At 35.5% G+C, this 23,055-nt stretch overlaps 1 protein-coding gene across 14 annotated transcripts in view; it reads left to right on the top strand.

Annotated features, from left to right (window-relative positions):
- Positions 1-23,055, top strand: part of mast3b (microtubule associated serine/threonine kinase 3b) — a 75,004-nt gene that overhangs the window by 2,682 nt on the left and 49,267 nt on the right. For 3 of the 14 annotated variants that reach the window (XR_015502438.1, XM_087273473.1, XM_087273472.1), the window contains exons 1-7: positions 8,921-9,382; positions 9,956-10,038; positions 13,001-13,076; positions 13,288-13,308; positions 19,050-19,128; positions 20,722-20,879; positions 22,971-23,046. Coding sequence is in view for 10 of the 14 variants with exons in the window: in XM_087273473.1 (XP_087129599.1) it covers positions 9,297-9,382; positions 9,956-10,038; positions 13,001-13,076; positions 13,288-13,308; positions 19,050-19,128; positions 20,722-20,879; positions 22,971-23,046 (579 nt within the window). In the remaining 4 variants the exon portion in view is untranslated. Of the gene's footprint in view, positions 1-6,301; positions 6,389-8,920; positions 9,676-9,955; positions 10,039-13,000; positions 13,077-13,287; positions 13,309-19,049; positions 19,129-20,721; positions 20,880-22,970; positions 23,047-23,055 lie in introns of those variants that run through there. The other 11 variants (XR_015502435.1, XM_087273471.1, XM_087273470.1 and 8 more) reach the window with 5 other exon arrangements.

Raw genomic sequence — 23,055 nt, 5'->3', positions numbered from 1 at the left:
AAACATATTATATCCTTATGACAATAAACGTATATCATATTAACTTTATATATATATATATATATCAACATGGGGACGCAGTCATGCAGTAGGTAGTGCTGTCGCTTCACAGCAAGAAGGTCGCTGGTTCGAGCCTCAGCTGGGTCAGTTAGTGTTTCTGTGTGGGGTTTGCATGTTCTCCCTGTATTCGCGTGGGTTTCCTCCGGGTCGGGTTCCCCACAGTCCAAAGACATGTGGTACAGGTGAATTAGGCTAAATTGTCCGTAATGTATGACTGTGTATAGATGTGTATTTATAAAAAATGTACTCAATCATCTTTTCTCATTTATTTAGAACTCCTGTGTAAATATTGGATTAAATATGTAGAAATATATTATGTATAAAAAGATGAAATCTAAAACACTTTTACCCAACATAAAATATTGATAAAGAAATGCTAAATGTAAACATTGTACTACAAGCGTGCAACGTTCTCTCCATGTGTTATTCTTGTTTCTGTTTTAGTCTAATATCCCATTCTCAATATTAATAGACTTTGTATTTTTGCAAAACAATATGTAGTATATCATTATAAGGTATTGGATGAAAACCGTTTTTCAAGGTTTACCGCAGTTTGGAAAAGTCAAGGTTTTAAAACTGCCAACCTTTCTGTTATATCGTTCCTACCCAGACATTTTAAAATAGCATATTTTAGATCAGTAATTACAAAACCGTGATACCGTGATATTTTTATCCAAGGTTATCATACCGTCAGAATCTTATACCAGCCCATGCTTGATCATCATATTGCATAGCTCTACTTCACATTTGTAATTAGGACTACATATATTTCTGCGATATACAGTATATTGCGAGTGGAATTTCTAATACTTAGAAATAAATCATTTTACATTGATAGGGAATGCATCGGCATGAAATTTAATAAACAAAATGACAAGCGTAAACTAATACAACAGAACAAAGATGCGAATTAAATAAACAGTACTCTAAGAAGTTTAACTGTTAAGGTTACGCAATTAAATAATCAGATGTAAAATAACACTGTAGACATAGTCAACAGTCAACAACACTCATTGTCTTTGGACAGTTTTGAAAAATATTTTGGCTCACTCCAAGTGTTAATGTAGTATTCATAGTAGAAAAAAATTAAACGCAATAGCCCAAAAGATTTAAATTCTCTTAATATCTTACTCAGTCACAGTCTCAAAAGGTGAATTATAATCCAAACTTGACATTGCAGATACTGTGATGTGACTATCTATGCCAGAGATTCCCAAACTAGGGCCTGCTGGTCAAAGTTCACCCTTGGTAACTTTTAATTTGGCCCTCCATCCCATCTTAGAAGGGAGGTAGTTTTTTTTTTTGTACTTTGTTTTATTGCTGAGCTACAAACAAGCATACTGAAATTAAATGTTTCAATTAAAGGTTGTGAATGAATCCGATTTTAAAAATACACTGTGACTGATGTATAGAATACCATGCAGAAGACATGGCAGAGGCAGGTGCAGCTTTACTAGTGGATTCAGCATTGATCTCCATTGTGTTAAAAAGGAATTATGTTTTTATTCTTATAAGTTTATAAAACTATAAAAAAAAAAAATTTAAATATAAAAAAATATTAAAAAGTCTTTATTAATTAGTATGCAATAAATTAAGAAATTATTAATTGAAAATTTAAAGTAATTAAACACAAATATATATATATATATATATATATATATATATATATATATATATTGCTGCTTGTTAAACCTTTTGTAAAATGAGCTTAAACAACACAATTCTGGAAATTTTTTTCTGGGACTACTTAATTATTTAATGTTTAATCCACTTATATGTGTTAATTTAATCGGTTTGTCTTGGAACAATCTGAAAGAATTGTGTGGAACCTTGCAACTTTTCCAGTGCAGTTTGGTATATTCACCTTCGGCCCACTGCCCTCAATCAAATTTGGTTTTTGGCTCTTCATAAGAAAATATTTTTTTCTTTTTTAAATATTTCCCAAACTATGTTTAACAGAGCAAAGACATTTTCACAGTATGTCTGATAAAAAAAAAATTTTCTGGAGAAGGTCTAAGTTGTTTTATTTCAGCTAGAATAAAATCAGTTTTAGAAATGAGTTATTAAAACTATTATGTTTAGAAATTTGTTGGAAAAAATCTTTCATTCATTCATTAATTTTCTTGTCGGCTTAGTCCCTTTATTAATCCGGGGTCACCACAGCAGAATGAACCACCAACTTATCCAGCAAGTTTTTACGCAGCGCATGCCCTTCCAGCCGCAACCTATCTCTGGGAAACATCCACACACACATTCACACACACACACACTCATACACTATGGACAATTTAACCTACCCAATACACCTGTAACGCATGTCTTTGAACTGTGAGGGAAACCGGAGCATCCGGAGGAAACCCACGTGAAGGCAGGAAGAACATGCAAACTCCACACAGAAACACCAACTGAGCCAAGGTTTGAACCAGCGACCCAGCGACCTTTTTGCTGTGAGGCGACAGCACTACCTACTGCGCCACTGCCTCGCCTGGAAAAAATCTTATCTTTGTTAAACAGAAATTAGGAAAAAATAAATAGGGGGGCTAATAATTCTGACTTCAAATGTATATGCTGAAATGATATTGTGCTGCCCTTTTTGTAATCAATCATGCCCTGTTACAAAGTCCTGCTCCCTACATTTTTTAGTTATACTTTTGTAGTTATCTCAACTTACATCAATAAAACCGACAAAAAAATAAGTTAAACTGTGTATAACTTTAAAAATTTGCTGAAACCTGATTATCTTATTAAAATGAGTTAAAGCAACATAAAAGTATTAGCGTGTGTCTATATAATGACTACTAATCTACTTTGGAGGATTGTTAGACATCTGTTTGCTTTTTATTGATTTAGCTTTGTTTTAACCTAGACGTCTATGTTTCGATGTCTATTAGACCTTTTTTAAACACAAAAAAAAATGTTTTGCGGGGCCAGACAGAAAACAGTTGACAAAAATAGAGGAAATTCGTAATTTTCATATGGTTGTATATGAATTGAACTGTTCTAATAGTCAAATGCATATGCTGTCAGATGTCTGATATGAATCATGTTGCTTATTAACTCATCATCATCATACATTACACATTCCATCTCTTCGCCAATGACATTTTCCATCAGAGCAACTGCTGCTAAGTGGAAATCATGCTATTGAAAGATGTCGTAAGTGATTTTAGCCATCTTGCTAACCTTCACCTTACTAAAGACCATCTGTCCATTTATTCACATGCCCTCCATGTTAAAGCCAATCCCCAATCACATGAGAACCTCCAAGGATGCTGGTTGGTTAAAAAAATGGTGTGGGCCACACTCCTATTTTTAGCCTCTTAACATAAATTATACATAACTTGCATATACATAAATGCTGTACTTTTGAAATAAACTATGAAAGGAGAACAGCTCTGCCGTACAAAGGGAAAAGACTAGCGGCACTTGAATGAGAAAAGTGACATTAAACATTTGTTCTCCAGCCAAATTAATTGAAGTTTGGACACTAGAAATCTGGCTGCTAAAGAAAAACAAAAAAATTATCTCATGTGATAAAGGAGGCCTGAATATTCAAAAAAAAAAAAAATAAATAAATAAATAATAATAATAATAATTTCCGACCAAACACAAAAAAGAAATTGCATTTTTGCCTTTGTATTTCAGCTATTTTCAGTATTAATGATAATCATTATAAAAAAAGTTTCTTGAGCACCCAATGAACATGTTATATCACCGGCCACCTTATTAGGTACACCTTATTAGTACCAGGTTGGGCCCCATTTTGCCTTCAGAACTGACTTAATCCTTCATGGCATGGATTCAAGAAGGTACTGCAAATATTCCTCAAAGATTTTGGTCCATATTGACATAATAGCATCATGTAGTTGCTGCAAATTTGTCAGCTGCACATCCATGATGCGAATGTACCTTTGACCCTTGAGATCTGGTGACTGTGGAGGCCAATTGTGTACAGTGATCTCATTGTCATGTTCAAGACATCAGTCTGAGATGATTCACACTTTATGACAGGGCGCGTTATTCTGCTGGAAGTAGCCATCAGAAGATGGGTACCCTGTGGTCACAAAGGAAAATACACGGCAACAATACTCCACCATTACACCACCAGCAGCCTGAACCATTGATACAAGGCTGGATGGATCCATGGTTTCATGTTGTTGATGCCAAATTCTGACCCTAACATCTAAATGTTGCAGCAGAAATCGAGACTCATCAGACCAGGCAATGGTTTTACAATGTTCTATTGTCCAATTTTGGTGAGCCTGTGCTTCAGTTTCCTGTTCTTAGCTGACAGAAGTGGCACCCAGTGTGGTCTTCTGCAGCTGTAGCCCATCTGCCTTAAGGTTGGACGTGTTGTGCGTTCAGAGATGCTCTTCTACATACCTCGGTTGTAACAAGTGGTTGTTTGAGTTATGCCAAGTTCAGACTGCATGATTTTCAAAGTAATCGTGTCACAGATGTTTTCACACTGCATGACTATCTTGGCTAGCGTTTCGTCTCTGCTTTGTTTACACTGCAAGATGGATCGGTGACAAGAACTTTCATATTGCATGACCTTCGCCGACAAGTTTGTCCGAACTCTGTCTCACAGCCAAAAACACGTAGTATGTCTTTTGTTATTAACTACATAATGAGAAAGAAGCCTTTAATGGGGTAGAAAATGTGCATATTTGCTCATCTGAGGTTAAAGGGAATTAGCCATTTCTTCTCAACGTTGATAATAAACTAATTTCTTTCTGTATGAAATGTCAAACAGACACGGTTACTCCTGAGTCCTGTCAAACCTCCACTAGTTTTTCCTCCATTTCGTGGGTCCAAATAAACCGAAAAAGAGCGCTTTTAACTTCTTCCCCAGCCTCCCGCTGGCCTGCAGCAAGTATACACACACACACACACACACACACACAAGTAAATGCTGCTCTCTCACTGGCTGTAGGCGATCGCTGATGTTATTTTCAGTCAAAACTCAATTCACACAGCATGATTTAAATCGCCGACAGCTTCAGATATTTGGCACGCCAAATATCTCGCAGGCATCGGCGACTCATCTGCGATTCTCTCAGATCACGTCTTTGATAGTTCATACTGTGTGATTGTCACTCACGTGCACGAGCAACGATTTGCCTGTGATTTCAGGCATTTGTCTGCGATTTCTCAAAACCTGTCGGCGAGCCAAAATCGGGGCTAAAATCACGCAGTCTGAACTAGGCATTACTGTTGCCTTTGACTCCTCTGACCTCAAGCATCAAGGAATTTGTGTCCACAGAACTGCCACTCACTAGATATTTTCTGTTTTTGGGACCCTTCTCTGTAAACCCTAGAGATGGTTTTGCGTATCTCAGTAGATCAGCAGTTTCTGAATTACTCAGAGCAGCCCGTCTTGCACCAACAACCTTGCCACATTCAAAGTCACTTAAATCATTTTTCTTCCCCATTCTGATGCTCGCTTTGCTCTGCAGCAGATCGTCTTGACCATGTCTACATGCCTAAATACATTAAGTTTCTGCCATGTGATTATCTGATTAGAAAATTGTGTTAACCAGCAGATGGACAGGTTTACCTAATAAAATGGCCAGTGAGTGTATATATAGTCACACACACACACACACACACACACACACACACACACACACACACACACACACACACAGTATACTGTATATACTGTATATATATGTATATACAGTAAGTATGTACATATATATATATGTGTGTGTGTGTTTGTGTGACTATATATACATATATCAATTGTGTATACAATGAAATTTTATATTAAAATTAAAATATAAACACATATAAATAAAAAATTTTTTTTTTAATTACAATAGAATTGAATTACATTTTTATTAAAATAATGATTATTTTTCATGTTAATCATATATCTCAGCATTGTTTTTTTTTGTTTTTTTTACTGTATTTTAATTTAATTAATTGATCAAACCCTCTGTATATTCTTTGGGTGGTAGTACTGTATACAGTTTATGCATAATCCCGAAAGAATCACTTACAGCAGCTTTAACATGCAAAGTCCCTGTTCGTATCTCATTCATCCATTTGTGCACTTTTTTCCCCTCTTTATATTTCACGTGTCAAAGCAGCACTATGCCATTTAATTAATCCCTAAAGCACTTTGAATTGCAAGTGCTGCCTAAAGCATGATGAAAACAATCCAAAAAAAAAAAAACAATCCACATGCACTTAGTCAAAGCGCTAATGCATGTAAACGTGTCTTGCTTTTCAGTTTGTCACCCAGCCAGAGTCCCATCATCCTGAGTCCATGCAGTCCTGGCAGCCCCTGCAGTCCTTTACAATCCCTTCATCCCTGGAGGTAAGACAGTCCATCCACATGCCAAAACATTACATAAACCTGCTGCTCCTGGTCTGCTAGAGAGTCTTCTGTTAGTCAGCATGTTTTTTTTTTTTTCATTAAATGGAACCAGTACTCATATCTGTATGTTACTCATGTCTTATGTGTATGATTCATATCTGGATAGCATAGCCATTAGGCTGAGTTTTGCCCGCAAACATATGTAGCTGATTTTAATATTGTTTGTCGCATTTTGAAGATTTTTTGGCCCTGCAGTACAATACAGTACATGCAGGGTATTACAGAGTTTTTTTTAAAAGATATATATTCATAGGACAAGCTTGAAGCTTAAACTTCCTTGCATGAGTCTGGGCATCTTTTTTATTATAAAATTCACCATCATCCACTGTTGTATTTTTAATTAGAAAAATAAATACACACATTTTATTAAATTATTCTTGAATGTTTATTCTGTAGTTTTTTAAAATAATTTATTATTTTTAAAAATGTTTTAGCTATATCATTACATATAATTAAAATAAATATAATAATTGTAAGCATAAGTCTTTGAATATTTTATTTTTAAGTATATTTTATTTAATTTATTAACTTGATTTATTTTATGTATGGGTGGCTCTGTGATTAGCACTGTTGCCTTGCAGCAAGAAGGTTGCTGGTTGGAGTCCCGGCTGGGTCAGTTGGCAAGTTTTTATATGGAGTTTGCATGTTCTCACCGGGTTTGCATGAGTTTCCTCTGGCTGCTCCGGTTTCCCTCACAGTCCAATGACATGTGCTATAGGTGAATTTGATTAACTAAATTGTCCATAGTGTATGCGTGTGAATAAGTGAGTATGAATGTTTCCCAGTACTGGGTTGCAGCTGGCAAGACATCCGCTGTGTAAAAAAAATGCTTAATAAATTGGCGGTTCATTCTGCTGTGGCGATCCCTGGTGAATAAAAGGACTAAGCTGAAGAAAAATGAATGAATATACAGTACCAATATTTAGTCATTTTTGAATAGTTAAGAATAGTAGTCATCTGACTTTTCACTCACAAGTCACAACACATGAAAACATTTGCAATTCTTATTAATTGTAATTTAGTTAATAACAATACTTTTTTCAAAATTTGGAAGATTTTAATAATAAAAAAAATTAACAAAATGTGAAAAGTAATCTCATACATGCATACACACACAGCTGACATCAAAATTATTAGCGCTCCTGTCAAATTTTTGTTCTTTTGTAAATATTTTACAAATTATGTTTAACAGAGCAAGGACATTTTCACAGTATTTCCTGTCATTTTGTTTTCCTGGAGAAAGTCTTTTTTTTTGCCTGGAACGAAAATAAAAGAAAAAACTTTTAAGAATTTTAACTTTTACTTTTAAAATTTAAGGTCAATTTTATAGTATATTATTTTACAATATTACAATATTATTACAATATATTATTGGGCTGCATGGTGGCGCAGTGGGTAGCATGTTCGCCTCACAGCAAGACGGTTGCTGGTTCGAGCCTTAGCTAGATCAGTTGGCGTTTCTGTGTGGAGTTTGCATGTCCTTCTTGTGTTTGCGTGGGTTTCCTCCAGGTGCTCCGGTTCCGGTGAAATCACATGCGAGTATGGGATTTCAAGTTTGACTTGAAAACGCACTATTATTTTGATAGTGAAATGTTGTACTTTCATTGGCTGCTAATATGATTTTACTGTTTAGAATTAGCAAAAAATACTTTTCTGAAATTATATTATTAAGGAGAAATTTAGAATGTGTAAATATAAAACCAACTTCACCTCTTTATGGGTATGGGTTTGGGTGACTGATATGGCTACATTTTTTTATTGCATAACCTTCAGTAACAAACATACAACACTATACAAAATATGAACCACACAAAAAACTAATACAACAATGGTAAAAAGCAAAAAATAAATAAATAAATAAATAAATAACAAAAAAACAAAGATAAATAAATAAAAATAAATTAAATTACACAATGAATAGTGTTCAGCATTTCTACATCCAATGAATTTAAGAATTGACTGGGGAATAAAAAAGTGTCATAATAATTCATGCTTTTCAACAATTTCACAGTAGAAATAAAAAAGTCAAACTCGATACAAAAAAACTGTTAATGTGGGAGATGATTTAGCAAATTTCTGTTTGTGTATGTAAAACTTTGCCAATAAAATAAAGAGATTACCAATATATTCAAGACATTTGTTGGATTTGTTTTCATAATAAAAAAATAATATATTTTAATGTAAAATAATAACTAAGTTTTGTCCTTTTTTGATAAACACACGTGAAATGTGACGTCACCAGGGAGACATTTACGTTGGGTTATGCCACTTTTAAGACTGGTTATGCCTTCGGTCTTAATTTATATAGTAAAAAAAGTTTATTTAAAAAAACATTTTTACTATTATTATTTTTACGACGAATAGCAGAAATCCGTAAAACAGACGTCTTTAAAGTAAATCTCACATTCGGCTAAGCTAGACTCGTCTCCCCTCTTTTCAGCGAGATGGTACATTCTAAGCTTATCAACCGGCAATCAATCAACACTAGAGAAACAAGCACAACACACACAGCATCTTTACTCTTAAACATGGGCTCACACCTGCTACCCGCTGGGAGTCGCATTTCGGAAAGTAAATAAATGACTTTCTGCCACCTCGAGACGATATCAAAAGAAGCTGTGAACAGAATGTGAACGTTTGAACTTTTAGCAAGTTGCACGACGAGTCCAGGCAAACAGCAGCGTGGCACACAAAGAGCAGATATGAGCCGTCGCGAGCAAGACGCGGTTTCCCGGACGAGTTTATCCAGTCAAGAGGCGGACTCATGAATCGGAAGAGGTTCGACTCTTCGTTCTGGTTCTGTTCCTCGGTGTCGCTTGGACAGTTGACACTCTAATCGTATGCGATTATGTCTGATCCAAGTTCCTGGAGCGCGTTGCCTGGCAGCAGCAAAGCTCATTTTGTTACAGGCGTGATGCTCAAGCGATCCAAAAGGTAACCTGCAACATTAGACACACATGTTAGGAAGTTTTGTACATGCGCAACTTTTGGTCGACTTATGTAATCGCACCATGGAGTGCTATGTCTGAAAACATGGTGTACTGCTTGCCTAGGTATCATAGTAGCGTGCCTAATCAAATATGACGCACTATAATAGACCAGGGTCTATGAAAACTGCTTTATTTCGTGCTATCGTTGCAGGTAACTCTGTATGCTCTGATATGCATCAGTAGCTGCAGAATTGAAGATGCAATGCCAGAGAGTGCATGACTTTACAGAGGTGTTGGGTGAGCAAGTGTCACATCACATGCACATCTCCAGTCTCTCTTAGCTAATGCAGAATGCAGTCATGCTGAAGGACACCCTATTTGATGCCTGCAGATGTTGCAGAATTACTTGCGGGTTTATTATTAAATCAAATAAGCGATGGTATTATAACACTACTGATCATTAAATCCTTTGGGGTTTTTCTTTTTGTTAAGTTTGCTTTATACAATCAAAGCCGGTGCTGGATTATGAAGAAAGCTTTTTATTAATCCCTCTCCCCCTCTTGTTTGTGTGTTGCAGCTGTCGCAGCAGTAATAGAAAGAGCCTTGGTGTTGGAACACCATCGCCCACCCGCCCTCTTTCGCCTCTGTCCGCCCACACAGGTAATACTCTTCGTCACATGAAACCCGCGCCAGGACAGCTGACATTGAGCTTGCTTGTCACCATTGAGAGGTTGATGTAGCTGGAGTAACACAAGCCTGTCCACTCCGTCACCCTCATGAATCTCACCACACCAGCTCAAGGGTTTACTTTTAGTTAAAGGGATAGTTCGTCCATAACATTGTGCATTTATGTTCTTTGTTGGTTTTTAACTTTTTTCAACTTTAAGCATTTCTTGCTTCATCTTCTGAAGCTGCATGTTAGCTTTGTGTTAGGAAAAGACCAAAGTTTAAAACGTTTTACATAGTCTTCATTCACAATGATTCAACCACTTAGTGATTTAATCTCAAGAAATTGAAGAAAACTAAATGAACTGTGCAATATATAGGAATTAGGGCTGTGCAATATATAGTTTGGGCGATATTACAAAAAAAATGATCACGATATCATGTTTCATATCATTTGCTTTCGATAAATATAAATATTTTAACAATACATTTTAGGATAGTAGGATTTTTTTTATTTAACCACCTTAATTTTATTTACCAACTTTACTATGGCAAATAGATTTACAAAAATATTTAAAGAAAGTATCTCATCTCTTTATAATAAAATAAACATAATTGTTGAAGAGACTCTTAAACGTGATAAAATGTTACAAAGTGTGTGCGGTGGTTTAAGGTAGATCAACATCTATAGGGTGTCAATAATAATGATGCAGTAAACCTCAAACTGTAAACAAAACAAGTTATGATAATCAGATCTGAGCTTTCAAGTAAAGGCACCAGCCAACATTATTCAAATACAAACCGCAACATACATAACAAATTGTGAGGTTGAATGACTACATTACCCCCTATGCTAAAAAAATCTTTCAGATGGGGAGCTAGTGGCTAGGATGCACAAGAAAAGAAACCAAAAAGTCACTCTTACATCCTTTTTAATTTACATTATCCTCACTGCTGCTATACAGTACTAATTTTTGCGTGTTTTGTTATTCATACCTTAAGTGACAAGCGTGAGTGCGTGCTTTGTGTTTGTCTGAGGTAATTAGTCTGTCGTTATTACTGAAATGTATATTTTCCACACAAATGTGAAGCAGATTGGTTTGTTCAAGTGCTCTGGGCATTCAGAAAAGTTCTGATTTTTTTTCAGTTAGGTGTACCTTGAAAATGCGCCTGCGTTGTCTACACACTCTGAGCAGCCACAATTTAATAAATCTATAGCGCTTCATACCAAAAATACATACCAATCTTTTTATATTATCATTATTGACAATAGTGTTCGGTCAATAAATACAGATATCAGTTTTATTGCCCAGCCCTAGTTTTAGCATTGGTATTGTAATGCGAGCATCTGCAATATCTGCATCGCAGGATCTGCTGTGCTGAAATCATTGTTAGGTTAGTACTGTATTAAATTTGTGGTCATGGCAAAATTTAACTATTCTAGTTTAAGTTTATTCCCTGCCTGTGATTTAAAGTTGAAAATTCTGTGAAATTCAGACACAAGAAATTGTACTATTTGGAACTTCAAAAAAGATTTATTTTATGTGGTTATTCATACAATGAGGATGGTACAGTGTTATTTTACATTTGATTATTACATTTTTTGTACCTGAATAGTTAGAATCCAACCATGAAGCTTGCATGTCTCACTTTTATTTCTGCTATATTGTAATTTTCTATGATTTTAGCTATGTTTATTATATTTCATGCATTATTCACACCATGAGAATAATCCTAGATAGTTCTAAATGAATGAATTCTTTCCAAATAGAGCTATTTAAGCTATCTGGCAAAATTATATTGCAATAAATTTTGCAGAAAAAGAAATCTATATCGCAATGTCATATTATTTTTCAATATCATGCTGCCTTAAAAGCGATTGTTGAAATATCGCATATACATATCGCAATCGTTTGCAATAAATGAGTGATGTGTGCCTGCTTTTAGCTCACCCTATGAATGACTTTTTAGCACTACAGGCTGTGTAGTTACATGTTAACGTGCCTTTCTAATATATATATATATATATATATATATATATATATATATATATATATATATGCAATAATTTCAATATGAATGAAAGTGGACTGCCTCAAGTGTTTTTGTTTACCTGATTGGTCTTGATGTTTTCAAGTTGATGCAACTTTTTTGTTTTTTTGCATCGTTAAATTGTCTGATTTGTTTTATGCAACAGTAAAACATGACTGTTCTCTTTAAAATGTTGCAATGCCTTTTTTTGCCTGAAATAAATATCTGTCAGTTTCATCATTTTCAAAAATATGACACTGAATATTGTTTTAGCAATCATGCTATCAGATATTGCATTTTTCTTAAATATTGCACATCTAACAAATGAACTGAGAGATTTGCTTGCAGATCTGCTAAACAATTCACACAAATCAGAGTTAATTACAAATCTACCTTTAATTTAAGTACAATTACCCCATAGTTTTATTTATTGATTTATTTTTTATTTATTCACATTTCTATTTTCTTTGTCTGCAATCATTTACAATCCACGAATCGGAGTGAACTACATATTTAACTTCATTAAATTCATTAAGTATAGTTAATCAGCATCTTTCTTTCTTTCTTCTAACTTCTAAAACACGTATTTGTGGAGCCAATTTTGGCATGTCATGTTTGTTATAGAAGTTTTGCACCACAGGGTTAAATAATTTTTTGAGAAGTCATCCTAAGATTGAGTTACTCATAATTGTCTCTGCATTTTAAGCTGACAGTAAATGTCTTAAAACATAAAAAAAACAACGATGCTACGTCACCTTTAAACATTATAGACAGTGATTCAGACACATATTATTGTTCCAAAAGGAGATAAGTATCCTAAACTGTGTGATTTGTGAAAAGTCTCAGGTCATCTGACGTCTTCTAAACCCTGTGGCTTATGTAACAATATGTGCTCTGTTGAAATTTCCTCTTGTTCCCCTTCCAGCTGCCAGCAGCCCTCTGGACAGCCCACGAAATGTGTCCACTGCTATTTGCTCTCTCAACTTCCCTTTCGCCCGCAGGTAGACAAATGCTCTTATTTTTCTTTGCTCATTAAATAGATGTCAGATCAGCATTCTTGATATTCATCAGCATTTACCACAATGTCAACTCTTAAGTAGGCTCATATTAGATAAAGTGGACTCATATATTCTCTTGTAGATCTTTCTATATAGAACTCACTAAGTGTGTCGCCTATTTTCTCTCTCCTCATCCCTCTTTATTTCCTCTCAGCCACCTGGCTCGAGCTGACAGGTAGCCAATCTCTTTTTCACGCTATGACCTGACCAAACCTCACCCACCTTACGTATTTTTTGTGATTAAGTGTATTATGTATGATACCTGATTTTTTTTTGGTCACCGTGTCTTTCCATATGTTATTTTCAATTAAGGATGTATTTGTAAATTTGTTAAATGTTAAATTTCTATCAAATATTTAAAGGACATATTGAAATGTTTTATATAAATATAGAAATGACTTTAATTGCTATCCCATGTGTCAATTTTTTACTTTTGTCATCCTGTTAATATAAACTTTTTTTTTTTTTTTTTTTTAAGTGAATGTGTATGTCTGAAAAACTTTAAAGGCTACCCAACAGACTATATAATATATATAAAAATGCTATTTCCCATTAGCAAAGTTTTGTGGACTGCAAGACAGGGGCGTAGCATGAAGGGGTGTGCCTTGTAGTAGAGGTGTAACTTGCAGTTATCGAGATCCCATTTAAACGTGCGGGATGTCACAACGAGATGTTGTTAGAAAGATGGCAGAAGTACTTTTTCAGCAAATGTTTTCATACGTTTTGTCCAAATTCATCCGTAACCTGTTTATTTAATATATTATTACATTCATTAATTTAGCAACTTGCTGACTTTATCTATATTGTCATGACAGTTCGCTTAATTGGCGTCACCCTCTGTGGTTGCAAATAATAGTGAATGCGTCAAGTATTAAAGCCTTGTTAACTTGTGGTTGTACGTGCTTAAAGTAGGCGTAGACGTTAATAATTATGATGGTTGGGTTAAGGGTTGTGTTAGGTGTAGACGTTAATGTAGACATTTATAATTATGATGGTTGGGGTAGGTGTAGAAGTTAATAACTATGATGTTTTGAATTAGGGTTGGGGTAGGTGTAGACGTTAATAATTATGAAGGTTGGGATAAGGGTTGGGGTAGGTGTAGACGTTAATAACTATAATGGTTTAGTGTTGGGTAGGTGCAGACGTTAATGGGTCAATATCACTATAAAGTGCCCTTTGTTGTCCCCATTACAATCATGGAGTTATTTCGGCCATTTTGTGTAATAATACTATTCTGGTTGGATACAAGTAATGCATAAGTACTTTAATACACTTTTGTACAATAGTATCTGCATTTAAATTGGTTTTCTTTATTTTATTCCACTTTCTTCTAATGCATCACTGCCCTTCTCTTGTGTCCCTTATGCTGGACAGCAGACATCAACCAAGCCTAATAATAATAAAAAAACACATAATCAAACAAATTTCACTTTTCCTTTATTGTTGCCATAAGTTTATAGCAAATAAAAAAGTTTTTTTGCCATTTTATTTGTATTTTTACAAAAATATCTTCAATTTCATATACGTCCCTGAATTTAATGTCCACCCTGTCATTATGGGTCACTTGGCCCTTTAATTACTAATATGATGCAATCAGTGACATCATCACCAGAAGGTTGACATATTTGAAATGAGATCAAACCAACAGCATCAAGAAGAGTAAGTACTTCGTCTTATTTTTCATTTTTATCATCATTATGTGTTCATGGTTTGATGTGGTCACGCATAACATGTCCACCCTGTTGGCGTGAACATCTGAAAAGTAAATATTTTTTTCGCCAAATGTTTAGGTATATTTGTCAAAATACTTAAAAGTCACCTTCAAGTTAGCTTGTTATGATTGCTAGTGTCCCACCATGTGCTTAATAAAAGCAGATTAGCTAAAATTGTCCACCCTGTCATTGTCCACCCTGTCATCAAGGCTGTTATGACAGGGTGGACATCAACCGCTGAGATGGGTAACATTAGACTACGTATCACATTTAATGACAATTTAGAAACAATATAACTAATTGTGAAAACATATTTTACTGTATTTATTGTGTGCTAATAAAATTAAAATTTTTTTTGAGAAGTATGGGACTTAATGGAGCTGAGATAGCAAGGCGTTACAGAGAGCGTCGAGATGCAGATCCAGACAGAAGAAAGCAGTATCTTGAGGGAGAGAGAGCCAGGTGGCAAAGAGACAGGCAGACTCGAAAGAAGATGAGTGTCAGTGAAATAAGTGAGCATGAGAGGAGAGAAAAGAGAAAGAGATGGAGGAAGGCTAAAAGACAATGCTTTGCTTGTGTCAGATACACCACCCATCTCTCCTGAAGCTCAGCATGAACCAGGGCCATCCAGGTTGGAATCTATAGTAGACATTTAGGGATATACTTAAGCTGGTTAAAAGTATTTTGAGATATTACTTGTATGTAGAGTATGTCTTGACTGAGTCTCTCTCTAATACGCACGCAAACACAGAAGCGTGTGCACATGCAGGCTCACAAACTCTCTCTCTCTCACACACACACACACACACACACACACACACACACACACACATAAGGACACTCAAAATTTTCCCTGTGTGTCTGTGTATGTGTGCGTATATGGAGAGAGACTGAGTGTGCATTTTAGAGATTTATATTAACTATCTTAACTGGTTTTGAAGTAAAACTTTTAGGGGGAGTGTAATAAAGTTTTTTGTTTTCACAGACAAAAGCATCAAGGACAAAACATTCGGAGAAGATTAACAAGAAAACTAAAAAAGAAGATTCAACAGCTGGAGATAAAACTTAAAACCATCACACATATTAGTATTTTGTGATTTTAATGGTTAAACTGAAATGTAGTAACGTTAAAACATTGTTTGAGCTGTTCGTCATCCCAGAGCATGTTCTTGAAGCCAGGGATATGGAATCAAAGCCAGGGATATGGAATTTGTTAAGACAAAAGTGCACAGTATACATCTGTTCTTTTATGACTCTGTTTAAGTGTGTTATTATTGGCACTTCAGTCTCTCTTCCTTCAGTTGTCCTCCCTGTCATGTTACCGTCCACCCCGTCATATGTCATTGTCCACCCTGTCATATGCACTTTAACTGAAAAAAATAAAATGTCTTTATACAAATGACAATCTTTAGCATTTGTTCTTTTAGGAACATTTAAGGATAATTTGGTTTTGGATAAATTCTGGTCAGATATGTTTCCTATATTATTTTTTACTTTAAATGGTATGTAACTCGGGCAAAGCTCTGATAGCAGAACATAGTTTTTTGTTATTTCCAAAGTTTTTGAAGTTCTTTCTAATATAAAAAATATATATATAAGAAAAGGGACAGAAATATGTTGCAAAGGTGTATTTTTTTAGAATGATAACACTGTCAGAAATATTTGCTTTCTGTATCCATTCGTCCCTGACAGGGTGGACATATTTTGTAAGTTGGTCCAAATGTTTTTGCTTATAATTGTTTTATTAAAGGTCCGGGAGCTGGACCAACCAGCAATTGTTGAAGTTTAAAGTCTTCTTAAAAGAATAAATATGTGGTTTAACAAAAAACTTGAACACTGTCTTTAAGAAATTTTCATCTGTCAAAGGCACTCTATGGTGATATTGACCCTAATAACTGTGATGATTGGATTTAGTGTAGGGATAAGTGTAGACTTTTATTACTATGATGGTTTGGTTTAGTGTTGGTAGGTGTAGACGTTAGTAACTGTCATGATTGGATTTAGTATAAAGGTTGTAGTAGATATTTACAATGATGGTAGGGTTTAGTGTTGGGGTAGGTGCAGATGTTAATAATTGTCATGATTGGATTTAGTGTAGGGGTAGGTGTAGACATTATTTACTATAATGGTTGGGTTTAGTTTAGCCACGGCTACTCTACCCATTCAAAACACTCAGTTATTGTTGTTGTTGTTTTTAATAGCGGATTATAATCGCACCAAAACATATTAAAAGGTAAGTGGATTATAACAGCGCAAACGTTTTTGTAACCGTATAGTGCTGTGCGCTATCTGTTTAATCCTTTGGCGTTACGTGCTGGCTGACTGACTGACAGGTGCGCGATGCGTGAGCCCAGCAAACACGCAGAAGCTTTCAGTTAAGATGAACACAGTTTCTATAGTTATACTTTATTTAAAGATAAAGTATGACTCTGTATATCTCTGTAATCACTCTATCTTGTTGGAGTTTATAGCCATTTCGCTTTACTTCAGGACGTATTAATGCCGCTCTGAAGGTCTAATCACTGTTTTAAGTTATCCAGAGCTGTATGAATGTACAAATCCTGAATATCACAATATTATTAAATATTACAATTGTAACAACATAGACAGCAACACTTTTGCACAATTGATACCCAGCTGATTCAGTCGTTTCATAAGAGGACCGCGCTTCTTCTCTTCTTTTTTCCTTGTCAACATAAAGGCAGTGAGGTGCGCCTCGCGTTTTTGGAATGAAAAAAAGCACGTTAGCTGTGGTCGGCCACTTGTTTAACTGCAAGACATACTTAACTTTGCGGGACGATAACGTATAACCCGTGGCTACAGACACATTTGCCAAAGAAGCAAAATGGAAGAAGAATATTGCTGTTTGAAACAGACGTGTTGATGCCAAAAAAAGCGCTGATGTTGACCTGGATCGGCGTCATAAACGCAACAAATAGGCTTTACCTTTTATTTTACAGCTTATAAAGCAAGTATGCAAATTAATGCAATATCATATTTAAACAACAAAACTGTTTACAAAAAGTCAACATGTGCGCGTGTTGTTGTTGTCTTTTCATCACGCAGCGCGCACTTGAACCGCGAGGGAGAGAAAGGAAACCATATATCAGGACATATTCTTTAAAATAATGATTTCTATTAAAAATGTAAAAGGTTTTGTGATTATAATAACAGTGGGGCATTAAATAAATGCATATTTTCCGTGGAGCGGGCAATTTGAGGAAGTCAGCTATTTTTATTTGACGGAAGAAAAAAAAACATATGATTGGAAAAAACAGCCTATGCCGGTTATTAAAAAGAATCAGTCAGTATTTTCGTTTTGTAATATAAATTAATTATTTAAGTGTAAATAATTTAGGGCAGTCCTATTTATTTTATTTAGTTTATTCTGTTCTTCTGTGTTAAACACTGCAGGTGCGTGAAAATGCTCTGTTGTTGTGTTCTGTTATTAATATGCTAGCATATAAAAATAAATCAGTATTTTAAAATGCAATATTTAATTTGTTGGACATAAAGTAGTCACGTCAATTTGTTTAATATAAAATTAATAGTAATCTGACCAGTTAACCGTTAATAACCGATTAATGAGCGGCGGTTGTCGGTTAGCAAAACTAACCGAAATAAGCATCCCTAGTAAGTGTAGACATTAATAACTATGATGGTTGGATTTGGTGTAGGTGTAGACATTATTTACTATGATGGTTGGGTTTAGTGTTGTGGTAGGTGTAAACGTTAATAACTATGATGGTTGGCTTTAGAGTTGGGCTAGGCATAGATGTTAATAACTGATGGTTTGGGTAGATGTAGACATTAATTATTAAGATGGTTGGGTTAAAAGTTGTGGTAGGTGTAGACGTTAATTATTATGATGGTTGGGTTTAAGGTTGGGGTAGGTGTAGACGATAATAATTATGATTGTTCAGTTTAGGTCTGGTGTAGGTATAGACGTTAATACATATGATGGTTGGGTTTAGGGTTGTGGTAGGTGTAGATGTTATTAACAGCGCCATCTTGTAGACAACATAGTTTTGACATCTGGGTCTTCATAACTTCAAGTTAAGTTTCTACTGCAAGTTACGCTGCCCCTGTTATGCCCCTGTCTTGCAGTCCACAGACATGCCCTACTCGACTAAGTGGCCACATACAGGTTTGAGTGACATGGCATCATACTGACTTCTAAAGTGATCTGCGTTTTCTTTTTTAGAGCGGAAGGGAGACGATGGTCTCTGGCTTCGCTTCCATCCTCAGGTTACGGGACCAATCCTCCCAGCTCAACAGTCTCAGTATGTGCCTCAGTATGAATCAACAATTCCTTCTTACAAAACTGTTCTGATCCATGACAATAAAATAAACAGTAATGACAAGTCGAAGCATAAATTATGAAAGATTTTTCAAATATTTTTCAATTGTTTAATTTAAAGCTCTTTAATAATAAAAACACTGTAAGATGGAGTATTTCTTCTGAATTAATCAGCTGTGTGAAATATTCTCATATTTTTTAATTCATAAACTTATTTTTTTAAAGTCTGTGTAAAATGGAAACGTACAATTTTTATTTTGATAGCGCACATTCTTACCGTACGTTCACACCGAAAGCGGCGACAGCGTCAAAGTAGCCGGAAGTCATTAATTTTCAATGAGAGCCGGCGGCGAGGAGCAGCGCGGCGCGTCTTCGCCGGCGTGAGCGTCGAGGAGAGTTGAAATGAAGTCAACTTTATGGTAATGAGCTATGACGCGGTTCAGCGGCAGGCAATCAGAATGAAGACGTCCATCGCTTGATAGCAGTTCAGAGAACACAGACCTGTGAACTTTGGTTCCGACCACAGTTGTTCCCAAGGGTTTGATTATTGCGGTCGCCGCATTTCCAATTATTTCTAATTTTTTCCTACAGGAACATGCATTAAATAAGTTACTGGCGACTTACTGATGTTCATTAATGTTATATAAATTTATCTTAAAGCGGGAATCTCACGCGATGTGACAGTACAAAACAGTACTGCTGCTTCAGGATATTTCAGACATATGGACACATATTGGATAAATAGAGCAAAGCCACACCACAAGCAACTTGATCTTCCATTGTTGTATGAATTTGATAAGAAGTGCGCAACATTTTAACGCTAGAAACATGTTTTATGCAGGAATGTAACTGATATGCTGCAACGGCTCCTTTAAATACGAGATCAATGTAGCGAGTTTTGATGCTCTCGCCGCAGGAGCTGAAGGCAGAGAGCGTTGTCGCCAGGGCGGCCAGAGCGACCTTGGACGCTCTCGCCGCTTTCGGTGTGAACGTACGGTTACTCTTTAGGTGAACAATCATTCATTTTCTTATCGTGTACACTACAAACAATTAAGCCTACCCAATTCACCTGTACCGCATGTCTTTGGACTTGTGGGGGAAACCAGAGCACCTGGAGGAAACCCGCGCGAACGCAGGGAGAATATGCAAACTCCACACAGAAACACCAACTGACCCAGCAGAGGCTCGAACCAGTGACCTTCGTGCTGTGAGGCAACAGCAGTACCCACTGCGCCACTGTGTTGCCTGAACAATTAGTTTTTTTTTGTAATCGTCAATCAAAATATGACAATTTGCTTCCACTTTTGTTGTGGTGTTCTTTTTTTGTAGTGGTGGCTTCAGCCACAATTTTCTTGACCATGTCTCTTTGCTATGAGGGAATGGTGTGCAAAAAGAAAGCCTCGTCTCCTACTCAATATTCCATTGCAGTTGGAAGCACATTAACATACTAAAATGAAAGTCTCAGCAACTTCCAGTTAACGCAGACTTTAATAGTAGTTTTCTAAAACAAATTAGACTGTTGTTTATTAATCCTTGTGAATATGGATTAATGCTCTTATTTTATGTTGTTTTGCAGTCATCTTCCTCATCTCAAGAACGACTCCACCAGCTTCCATACCAGCCCACACAGGACGAGCTTCATTTCCTGTTCAAACACTTCCGAAGTTCGGAGAGCATGACTGATGAAGATGGACGACCCTCCACGTTTATAAGACCCCGGTCACGTAGCCTTAGGTAAACAAAAAACACGAATCAGTTGTGTTTATTGTATGATATTATGCCATTGTTTGGATTGTAGTAGTGTTGTTATTACGCTTTAATTATTTATCACACATTTCATGGTATGACCCTGAGTTTTAGGAAATTCTTACTTGCATGTTTTTATCTCTTTTTGTCATATGTAACTTTACTGTTTTTGCGTGTGTAATGACGTGTTTTTTTATTTAGGTTGCCTTTTAAAATCTGGCAGGGGGCAACAGATGAAAATTAGCCCTTGTGGCTGACTCTGGCTTATTTACAGTTTTACTGTTGATTAATGAGCATTGTCCCTGTTAAATAAAATAAATTCAATTCAAGTTTTATATCAGCATGAAGCGCATGTGACAAAGTAGTTACACATTCTCTGACAGAACTGTGCTGTTCATGGGGGAAATTGGGTCTTTACTTTCATTTATGACTTTGATATTTCTTTCAAGCTATGATATATTGTTTATAGAGTTATTGATAATAAGAATTGAAAAAATGTGCGTGTCTGTGTGTATGTATATACAAAGTGACTGTAATGGTTATAGTCAAATTTAAAAAATGATCTTAAAGGGATAATTTCACCTATTGCTTCTGTCCTTTGGTTTACACACTTCCATGTTGTTTCAAACACTTTTCCATCTATTTCTAATGAGCAAGACCTTTTTGTGATAACCAGAAATTTATTTAGAAACTTAGAAAGTTATTTACTGAAATCTAGGCTAGCCTAATTCCTTGTAGCATGGTTGGTGATGAGAAATATTAAAAGGATGCCCCCCCAAAAAATAATTTAACCCAAAATTAATAATCTGACACTGTTTACTCTTTCTTCACTTGTTCCAAATCTGTTTGACCTTCTTTCTTCTGTTGAACACAAAAGGAAATATTCACTTTGACTTCCATAGGATTTGCTTTTCCTATTATCTAAATTTGCATGAGTTTCTTTTCTTCTGCTGAACACCAAAGAAGATATTTTGAATAATGTTGGTGTCACAAAAGTGTTGAAATACAGTTGAAAGTTGAAATACAGTTTTTTTTTTTCTTAATGTGTTAGTCATTGTGAACGATCAACAATTTGGGTTGCATGTCTATCGTGTTCATAAGAAAATCTAAATTTTAATTGTCGCATGAACTATCCCTTTAACTTGACATGTTTTAAAAGATTACTGATTAATTGTTGTCTATCCCTAAGAAAAATGTTGGGTAACTTAAGATTATGCTATTAACTATTGCTTATTACCTGCATTATATTAATATATAAACTGTTCATTAGTAGTTAAAGTATGATCTTCAGCAACCCTAATCCTACTCAAAACCTAAACCCAACCTTACTCATGATTTATAAACCACTAATTAGTAGTTTGTTAAGCTAGTAGTGTTAGTTAATGGTTTGTCAATACCGTGACTTGTGGCTTAAACAAAAGTGTTACCAAATGTTTTTGTATCTCTTGTGCAATGTTCAGAAAGGAGTGACCAGAAAGTCAACCATATGGGTTTAGAATGAGGTTTGGGATGAGTAAACAATGACAGAATCTTCTTTTTTTTGTTGAACCATCTCGTTCAGTGCTAGTTGTTGCCAGACTGGCTGTCAGATGAGTGGACTCCTGACTAATAGGAATATCCAGGCTCTCCCCATCAAAACAAAACAAAAGGAGCCTTTTTTGTTTAGCAAAAGAGTCTCCCCTGAGGCTGAGTCACTGAAGAGACACATTTCACTATGGTGTAATTGAACACTGGGTTTTGAAATTGCCTTCGGCCAGTTTGCATTTAAAAGGACGAGTCTGGAATAGTAACTAATTGTAGATTTTAATGTTTAAAAAAAAAAAAAAGACTGATAGCCATTCTGAACTTGGCTATAGTCTATTGGTTTCACTAAAGCTGCAATGCAAAGCCTCACCTTTAGCTCACATCCCTGCAGGATTTAGAAGTTTAAATGTCCACCCACAATGCTTTACGCCTCTAACAGTACTCGCACACAACACCTCTCACTTGCTTTTTGAAACAAAGGAATTTAGTTGCAATGTTAAATTTTAAACCTTTAATTGATGGAGATTTTTTTATCAGTTCTTCCTCTTGTTTTAGCCCTGGACGAACTGGTGGCTCATTTGATAATGAAATTATAATGATGAATCATGTCTATAAGGAACGCTTTCCAAAGGTATGGAGC

The sequence above is a fragment of the Danio rerio genome, chromosome 11 (assembly GCF_052040795.2).
Source record: "Danio rerio strain M-AB ecotype USA chromosome 11, GRCz13ab, whole genome shotgun sequence".
In the NCBI taxonomy this organism is placed as follows: Eukaryota; Metazoa; Chordata; class Actinopteri; order Cypriniformes; family Danionidae; genus Danio; species Danio rerio.
The sequence above is the reverse complement of the archived record's forward strand: the minus strand, read 5'-3'. Positions and strand labels throughout refer to the sequence as shown.